The following is a 9,156-nucleotide window of genomic DNA, read 5'->3' on the forward strand; positions in this document are numbered from 1 at the left end:
GTGGGGGCAGAGGCAGAGGCAGGATGAGCGTCTCGCTGCGCGCCGGCCTGCGCCTGGCCGGGGGCGGCTGGGCTTCGCGGGGCTGGGCCGGGCGGCGGCGGCTGAGCCAGGCGGCGGCCGAGGGCGGCGGGGCCGAGGGAGGCGGCTCGGGGTCGGGCACGGGGTCGCGGGAGGCGGTGGAGCGGCTGGTGCGGGCGCACCCGGTGGTGGTGTTCATGAAGGGCAGCCCCGAGCAGCCCCTCTGCGGCTTCAGCAACGCCGTGGTGCAGATCCTGCGGCTGCACGGCGTCGAGGACTACCGCGCCCACGACGTGCTGCAGGACCCCGACCTCCGCCAAGGTCAGTGGGGCAGGCCGCGGGGGGGGGGGGGCTTTCAAGCTTTATTACGTGTTTAAACTTATTTGTCTGAAGGTTTACTAAAGCTACTTAAAAAGGAGAAAAATTAATTTTAAGTTCTACTGAAACAAACTCAAACCCTGGAAGTTAAGCCATGTGTGTTTCTCTTGCTTCCATGAGCCCTCAGGCAGTGCTTTTGTCAGTGTGAATTTATTGGGATTTGTGTGCACAACCAGCTCTGTTTATTAATGGGGTTGCAGCTGGGCCTGGCTTGTTGTGTGGTGAGGTGAGTGCCAGAGCCAGCAGCAGGGATGGACCTTGATGTGAGCAGTTAGGGAAGGACACGTTGATCCCAGGGCTGGTGGGCTGTTACCTTGCTTCACTTACATTACCTGCTGCACCCTAACCGGCCAGCCTATGCTTGTTTCTGTGGCTGGTGGCCTCTGACAGGAGAGGGCTGGGCTGCTGGAAGCTGTAGTTTGGTGGGTTGCCAAATGTGATCCAACAGCAACTGTTTGAAGGCTGTCTTCATCTCTCCTGGCCTCAGGTGCTGAAAAGTCAGATACCCAGCATGTCACACTTTCCTGAGCAAGGAGAATATGGCATGTGAGCTGGTCACCAGCTATGCACTTAGCTGAGGATAACGTAAATGTTTGTGTATATTCCTGTTCACAGCACTGGTACTAAGAGTTGGCTGCTAGCAGAGATGGTGCTTCAGGCTTATTTGAAGTGCTGGTTGGTTTTCCTGGACCTAGTGGAATGTGGTATTTTGAGGTTGATATAATTCAGCTGAACTATAACCGACCTTGCTGAAGCTTGCTCTTTGCTATAATAGGGCAAGCTGTAAAAACAGCTCCATACCCTTACTTTTCACCTAAAAGCACTGTCAGTTCTGTAAAACTAGTTACTAGTGCTGCTGTTAAGTGATTTATTTACCTAAATGCAAGCTGAGGATATATTTCTCTGACACAAATCCTTCATTACCAAAGCTGCTTTAATGTTCTCTCTTGGGCGGCGATTCCACAGCAATTCAGGGTTCTCTGAGTTGTTTCTGCCATAAGTGATCCTACTCTCAGCTGATACACATGGTTGGGCTGGTTCAGATCTCTAAGGTGGTAGAGAAGTTTGGGATTATGTACTGGGAAAGTGGTGGTTTAAACCAGTTAGAACTGCTGTAGTTCACTCTCAGATTATATGTTACCTAAGTACTAGATTCTGCCATGAGGATGGTCTTGATCTTTCCTCTCACCCTTGGGCTAACTCTTCCCCAGCCATGCTTGCACCAGTGCTAATGATGTCCATGAAAATGCATTGCTTTTCTGGAGAGAGTGTGGTAGGAGTGAGACTGGTTGCTTGAATCATCTCCCTGATGTGGTTCCTTGCTCATTAGTGCTACTGCTGGCAAGAGAGGCTGAGATACAGCCACTGGAGTTGGGGAAATAGAGGGGGAGTGCTCTTGGTACCCCTTTCAGTAGTAGTTTGCACAGGTTGTGGCTTCACAGTCACCTTATGATGTGCTAGTTCAGCTGTCAAGCTTTTAACTGGAGTAATGTTTTACAGAAGTGTTTGAAAAGAGAAGCCTGCAGCTTCTGAAGTGGAGAGGGAAGCTGTAACCTCCAGGGAATGGGAAGGAAGCTCCTTGCAGTGTCTGTGCTGCTGAAGGGTTCATCGCCAAAGTGCATCCTCAGTGCAGCAGGCATAGACCAGGCTGACTTGCGTTAATGCTACTGAAGTAGTTTTGGTAAATGTCATGTTGAACTAAGGGTTTATTTAACAGATCCAGTTTGTAATCTGGTCGAGCTCCAGCACGCAGACAGTTAAAGCAGCTTGTCTCGTATGTGAAGGGCAGCACACAGGGCAGTCCAGTTAGACTGTGTTCATGTTTTTATCTGTAGTTGAGTAGAGCCTTGAAAGTGCTATCAGTGCCTGGTCCTTGAAGAAAATATTTCTGTAAAAGAATAATGTAACCCTGGAGTGTTTATTAGCAGTAGACTTATTATGTAGTGCCCTTGGTTCTCAATTCATGTTTAGCATTACAATATCTTAACAGAAACAAACCTTGTTTCATATCTACAGTGGCTCTTTTGAGAAGGGTTATCCCTGAGTGTGACTTTGTCTTGGGACTCAGTTCTTTATTGCAGCTGTTATGGGTTAAAAGGTTTTTAGGGTAAAAAGATTTGGGGGATAGTTTGAGCACTTTGGAGTGCTCAAAGGCCAAGGAATGTTTGAGAGAAGTACTACTTTTCTTGAACATTGAAACACAAGCTCACACCAAAACTTCCAACTTCTGCAAACTGTATCTGAACAAACAAGAAAGGTATTTGTGAAGTGCTAAGGAAGAAGTTATAGGTGGTGATGCCAGAGATCGGGTTAGATGGTTATAGATTAGCTGATTCCTTTTGCCATTGATATGCCAAACTTGCTATTTGGGGCTTTTTAAGCATTAGATGTCCATGCACAAAATATTAAGTCAAAATAAAATCTTTTAGCTGATGTTGCACTTTATAGTTAGGGACGCTTTGTCATAGCAAATATTTTTCTAGATTACTGTTATTTTTTTAGAATGCTTATGTTACTTACCATCTTTTTAATCTTTTATGAAATGGTGCCTTTGTGTAAAAGGTTGTTTTAAAAGTGGCAAACTAGGTATCCTGATTCTTCTGTATATTTTTTCCTGATGTCTTTCAGTACAATTTGGGATTCGATTTATATCATCTGATCAGTTAATATGTTTGGATGACTGTCTTTTATGAAGTATGGTTTTTAACTTCAGTTCTGTACTTCATAACTGTGACTGTAGCTAGCTCGGTTTGATATAGTGAGTTCTGAGAGACTTCAACCTTTGTGCCCCTCCCTTGGGCTGTAAGGTCTGGCACTGCAAGATAAAGCAATTTAAAATTTCTTAGGCTTCCAGAGGAGTGAATGCATCTTATTACTGCAATTTAAATTATAGCTGTATGAATTCAGTAAAACATGAAATGTTTTAAAGTTCCTTAGAGAAATGTAAAAGGTAAAGGGATATAAACATTTCTCAGTGGTTTTCAAGATTTCCCACCTCTTTGATTGAATGAAAACAGTACTGCTTGTTTCCTGGGTGGGAAGGGAGACACTATGTTTTTCCAGCATGTTTGAAGTCGCTGTAGGAGCTGACTTCATATCTTTCAACCCATGTCTAGAGTTGGAATGGGAACAAAAGCTAAATTTAACATAGTTTTTCTTTTAGCATTACTGTTATTTATATGAGTTACTGCCACAGTGGGGAAGAAATGAAAATATTAATAGTTCTGTCAGCTTGAAGCAATTGTATTCCATTTAAAATTCCATTGTATTTGGAGGGAGAGGGGAAACATTTAACACCTTTGTTTTTCTTTATGCAGGAATAAAAAACTACTCAAACTGGCCCACCATCCCACAAGTGTACCTCAATGGTGAATTCGTTGGCGGCTGTGATATACTCCTCCAGATGCATCAGAATGGAGATCTTGTAGAAGAGCTGAAGAAGTTAGGAATCCGCTCAGCACTTCTGGATGCAGAAAAAGACCAAGACAAAAAGTAAAACAAGCAAAAAAAGATGCTGTGATAGGAATAAGGAAAATCTTCAATAAGAACTTGTTACCAGTAAAGCCTTATGTACTTCAGCTCAAAGAAGGCATCTTCTTTGGCATTTTTTCACTAAGGCATCTTTTCACTAAGATTTATCAGTGGCTGTCTCTTAGCTCATGGTAAATGTAGTGATCTCAGTATTTTGGTTTATGGATATTGTTGTGAAAGTGAGTATAACCACTGCACTGTAAAGCATACATTTGTGGAAATCGTGTTTAAAAACAAGTACACTTCTGAAAACATTCTCTTGATTGAGGGCAGGAGTAAACCAAAAGAATTAATAATTTTATTTTTATGAATTCTGAGTTTGTTTCTTTGTTCTTTGTTACATGAATCTATGCAAACAGTGTTTGCATTTCCTTGTTCCTTTAAAAGAGAAGTGCGAAGTAGTAGTGCATCTTCTTTTGTATAACTCCTGATAAGACTTCCTGAGAGCTTGTAAAATTTATCTCATATGATATAGGAGAAAACAGTCTTCAAATAATATAGAAGAAAAGATGATATGAGAGTGCATGAAATATACTTTTATTCTAAAGGGTAAAAATAAACACACTAGTACGAATACATGTATAATGGTCATTATTACTTTGTAACTTTGTTAGCTTTTAAAGGGTTGCTAAGAATTGTGCCTAAAAATTTTATAAAAAACATTTTCTACCTCTTGTGAAATGGCTTTCCCCCCTGGTTATTTGTGTATTGGAGTTCTTCTGTGTCACAGCAAAAATGTGGGAATTTTTTTTTAAGACTTCAGTATTCTAGCTTACATCATTACAGCAGAATACTTTAGTAACTACTGCAGTATTCGGTAGTTACTAAGTTATCTTTTTAGATTTGTTGTAATTCCAAGTGTTCCCTCTGGAGTATTGTTCTTCAGGGAATATGGTCTTCAAACATAGGATAAACAGGCAAAATGTTTTATGGAGATCAGATAAAAAGTGCAGCAGAAATGCTACTTGAATAGGTAAGTATTTGTTGGAAGCTCTCTGAAGTCTTCATATAACTGTATAACCCTGTAGTAAAAAAAGTAAAAAAAAAAAAAAATAAAAAAAAAAATAAATAAAATTAAAAATTGTCATAAGTAAAAGGAAATTGTCTTAAACAGTGTAGCTTCATCTGTACAGCAATACTGCTAAGGTTAAACAAAGCTTTAAAATAATAAAATGCAAAATAAAATTTACTTTAAAATAGTAAAATGCAATTTACTTTTCTTAATACAGAGCAGTAAATGGTTTGCATGTGAATTAGGCAAGTGATTGGAAAAACTATTATCTAGATTGTCTCCAATAATTCTTTTTTATTTTAAGTGACTAGTGAAACTGGTACTGCTTTTGATGTGAAACCTAAAATGCAAGTAAGGAAAAACTATCAGTGGAGGTGGTTTAGACTGGAACTGTTAGATGAGATTTAATGCAAGTTCCAGTTTTCTCTTGTTCACTTGAGCAAGCAGTCTAGTAGGCAAACTATACTTGTCCAGCCTTCACAGAAATTTTGAAATGTGATGGTTGCAGTAAATGCTCTGTATAGTGCAGTCACTGTCTCCTGGATTAAATGCAGCGTGTATGTTCTCTGTGTATTCTCTTGTTTATGAAAAAGCTGCTCAGCTCCAGTACCAGTAGAACTGACTTGAGAATGAACTCTGATTATGAATAACCTATGCTCAGAGGCAGTCATTTGTGATTGTTAGTTATGTGTATGAGTGCAACAGTTTTTTTGTTCATACACAGTATCACATTCATGAAATGCAAATCTCAAATTCAGCTTTATGTCTCTTGGAAATCTGGTTAAATGAGCTTTCTTACAGCTAATCTTTCATGTTTTTTTTGGCCATTCTGAATGTAAAATAAGGTTTGGAAAAATAAATGAATTTCAAAAGCTTCTGTTTTTTCATGTCAATAGACCAAATGAAATGGACATACACTGTAGACAAAGAATAAGGTAACTTGAAGAAAAACCACTTATTTTCTACTTCAATGTTTAATTATTAGTCTGGCTACTAAATCTATTTAAAAAAAAAAAAAAGGACCCCCCCCCAGTCTGGTGTTTTGTGGAGCTTTGTTCTTTATTATTCTGTGAAAGTTCAATATTTCCAGTATTCTCTGCTACTAGTTTAAGATAAAGGTAATTCTAGCTTTGTCAGGTCTTCTTTCTCCTCTGAAGAGCATTTCCCCTCCTATCCCCCACAGGCTCCTGCTGTTACTGAAATTATGAATAGTTTTTCTTCTCCCTTTTTTGTTCTTAATTACTCAGTTTAAAATTTGTATAATGTGCTGTTTATATCAATCCTTTGCTTAATTAGTATGTCTTGTAATTAGCAAGTAGAAGGAAGAGCAATGCCAAAATGTGTGTGTAACAAAGCCATAGGAGTAGGTACATAAAATATGGCTTCTGCCTGCATTCCTCTATGTGCCAGGCTCTGTGTGCATGAGCACTTTTGACATGTTGCATCTTATCTATGTAAATATTCATGTTAATCCCATTGCAATAAAAAAATCAACATCAGTAAAGCTTCAGATGCTCACAGAGACACTTATTTTGGGAGTTGATTGAGAATTTCCCCTAACAAGCTAGTTCTCAGGTAGATTGTTTTAGAAAATTGGTGCTAGTTTGTTCTCTGCTTAATCAGATGATGATTTCAATCAGTGGGTGCCCTAAGCTTGTAGTGGGGGGGGGGTCTTGTGCATGTTCACAGCTGGGAGGATGTGATGGTGACTTCCCTACAGGAGGAGCGATTCCTCACAGGAGGCAGCAGCTGGCAGGGCACCACTGGGCATCGCTGCTTGTGCTTCCCTGATTGTGGAAGAGGTGATAGTGCTCAGGAGCATGTCTTGGGAAGGCTGGCTGGGAAGTTACTGAGAAGACAGCTGAGAGCAGGCAGGGTGCTGACCTTGCCATCTGTCTCTGGTGAAGAAAAGCAAGTCTGCGTTTTCCTGAGGTTGCCAATGTATGACTGCATCTCAGCACAGCAGGCATCAAGGTGTGAACAAGCATTGCCACCTGAATGGTGTCTCCTGATCAAGGTAGGTCATACTGAGCTGCCAGCTCTAGCAACACCCCGTGAGCCCCATTACTTCTCTCTCCTGTGTCATACCAGGTGGGTGTCCTGGCTGAGTGCTCCTCAAGTGAGATGCTTGTGGACCCAGTTTGGCTGTGTTGAGCTACTGAGGGCTTGTGATGAGATGGATGCATGTAAACCATTATTATCATTCTATTAGTATGGGACTGTAATATGAATGATTGATGTGCTGGAGTTCTCTACTATGATTGTAATTATTTGTATGGTCCTCTGAGGATGCCTGTGATACTGCTGTTGGGGTAAAAGGCTGAGCTAAGTGAACCAAGCTGTTCACCAGATCATTAATTAAGGTAATCCTTTGCATCTTGTAGCACTTCTCACCTGCTGCATATACAGCAAGGTGGTTTGATTAAAGCAAATGAGAACAGTTATATAATACAAGCAATCTGATTTCAGAAAGGTTAGGCCTCCACCAAAAAGGAGTGGGTTTCTTTGCTCTTGTTGAACTGGTAGGGGCAGATGGAAGCAAGTTACAGATGTTATTTTATTACCTTGCTAATTTTTATTTGGAAGAACTCAAATCAGTTAAGCCAAGAGTTGTTTCCCAGAGAAAACAAGCTGCTACTGGCTCCCAACACCCTAATGGGTTACGTGGTAAGCAAATTTTCTGGCATCAGTGTCCTTTTCCTTGCTTTAACAGTGTGGTCAATGTTTTGTGTTTCATGTCTATCATGAAAAGAGAAGTGTAAAATGTCCTGAGGTGTTCAAAGTGCCTTTATTTGGGTCTGTTAATACAGAGCCTTATTTTCTCAGTGTATTCTTCAGAAAGGTGGGCTAGAAATAACTTTTTTTTTTTTTTTCTTTAACTCCCCAGGAGACTGTTAATGATAACAAAGTGCATAGAAAAAGTGTGGGAATGTGAAATCAGAGAATCATAGTAAGGGAAACCTCTCCCGAACTGGCACTATTAATCCAGTCAAGGCCTTTTCAGTGCCGGCATCTAAGAATGGTAATATTAAAATGTAAACCTGGCAGGCTGAACAGTAAATCCTTGTCTAATCTGGTTTGTGTCCTTACCCCCAACCTCCCTCCCCACCCCCCAGGAGAAAAACAGATCTCCTTACAACAGGTTTTTCAACATTCATAATACAGGACTATGTAAGCAAAAAATGCTCACCTATTACAAGACAGGCAGCACTTGTTAATGTCTCTGTAAGCAAAGGTGGAAAGACAATGAGTTAAAGAGGGTTTGAAGTTTTGGAATTTTTTATAGTGCTGTCTGGTGAGTCAAGCTTGCTTTTTTTGTGCGTTACATCTTTTTGCTGGGAGGCTGCTTATTCCATTGAACAGCGCTATCTTAGTGCACCGAGATCTCTTATGTGGCGTGTTCCTGGCTACAGAAGCTGCTAATTGATTTAACTGCTTGGGGCCTATCCCCATATATCATTTATGGAAAACAGATTTTAGTTAGAAAAAAAGGATTGAGGTAGTGAAGGGTTCAGTTTCTATTTTCAATAATTTGCCTTGAAAGGTATATACAAAAATTCACATTGTAGTTTCAGGCTTTATTTGATTTAAGCTAAAATAAAAACAAGATTTGCATTGTTGGCACAGAACCTGTGCTGTTTTGCTTGTGTGTGTAATTTCCAGGTAGTCTTTACTGCTTTTTTAAAAATGTTTCTTCTTGGAAAACATCTGAGTTCTTGTACTAGAAGTATCAAAAACAGAACTATGAATTTATTTCCTAATTAATTTATGATTGGGGGAAGATCTTTGGATTTATAAACTCTGCCTTACTGTCTAGCTTCTCACAAGTGTCTAGTTTCCCTGGAGGTAAGGGAGTTGGCTAGGAGCAAAGGCAGTTTTGGTTAGAAAGACCATTCTGTTGTATAAAACTTGTGGGGTGTGACTGAGAAGAAAGGTGTGGTGTTGTATATAAAAAGCAAAATTCATGTCTTCCTGGTTTTGAAGATTTGAAGTTTTTTTCTGATTAATCAGACACCAAAAATGCTTGCAGGATTGCTACTGACTTGTGCTCCCCTATAAAGAGGAAAGAAAACCTCGTAAAGGCAAATTTTCCCCCTCAAATATTGGAATGGTTTAAGGCCTTTCAAATCAGAGTATAGTAAATAAACACACTAGACTTCTTTAAAGACAGAGGGAGTCACTTGAAACTTGTTTCTCTAACATTTGAAATATGTGCC

The 9,156-nt window shown here is 40.2% G+C and overlaps 1 protein-coding gene across 1 annotated transcript; it reads left to right on the forward strand.

The window, feature by feature from the left end:
- GLRX5 (glutaredoxin 5) lies at window positions 1-5,813 on the forward strand. The gene is made up of 2 exons (XM_084288590.1): window positions 1-339; window positions 3,714-5,813. The coding sequence occupies exons 1-2, from the start codon at window positions 24-26 to the stop codon at window positions 3,890-3,892; spliced, it is 495 nt and encodes a 164-aa protein (XP_084144716.1). The 5' UTR covers window positions 1-23; the 3' UTR covers window positions 3,893-5,813.
- Window positions 5,814-9,156: the final 3,343 nt, after the last annotated feature.

This window comes from Netta rufina (genome assembly GCF_964035555.1).
Source record: "Netta rufina genome assembly, chromosome: 5".
Taxonomy (NCBI): Eukaryota; Metazoa; Chordata; class Aves; order Anseriformes; family Anatidae; genus Netta; species Netta rufina.

Excerpts from the sequence above, each read along its gene's own strand:
- GLRX5 (XM_084288590.1), top strand. The coding sequence starts at position 24 with ATGAGCGTCTCGCTGCGCGCCGGCCTGCGCCTGGCCGGGGGCGGCTGG. Across the intron at positions 340-3,713 it reads GGACCCCGACCTCCGCCAAG|GAATAAAAAACTACTCAAAC; the intron begins GTCAGTGGGGCA and ends TTCTTTATGCAG.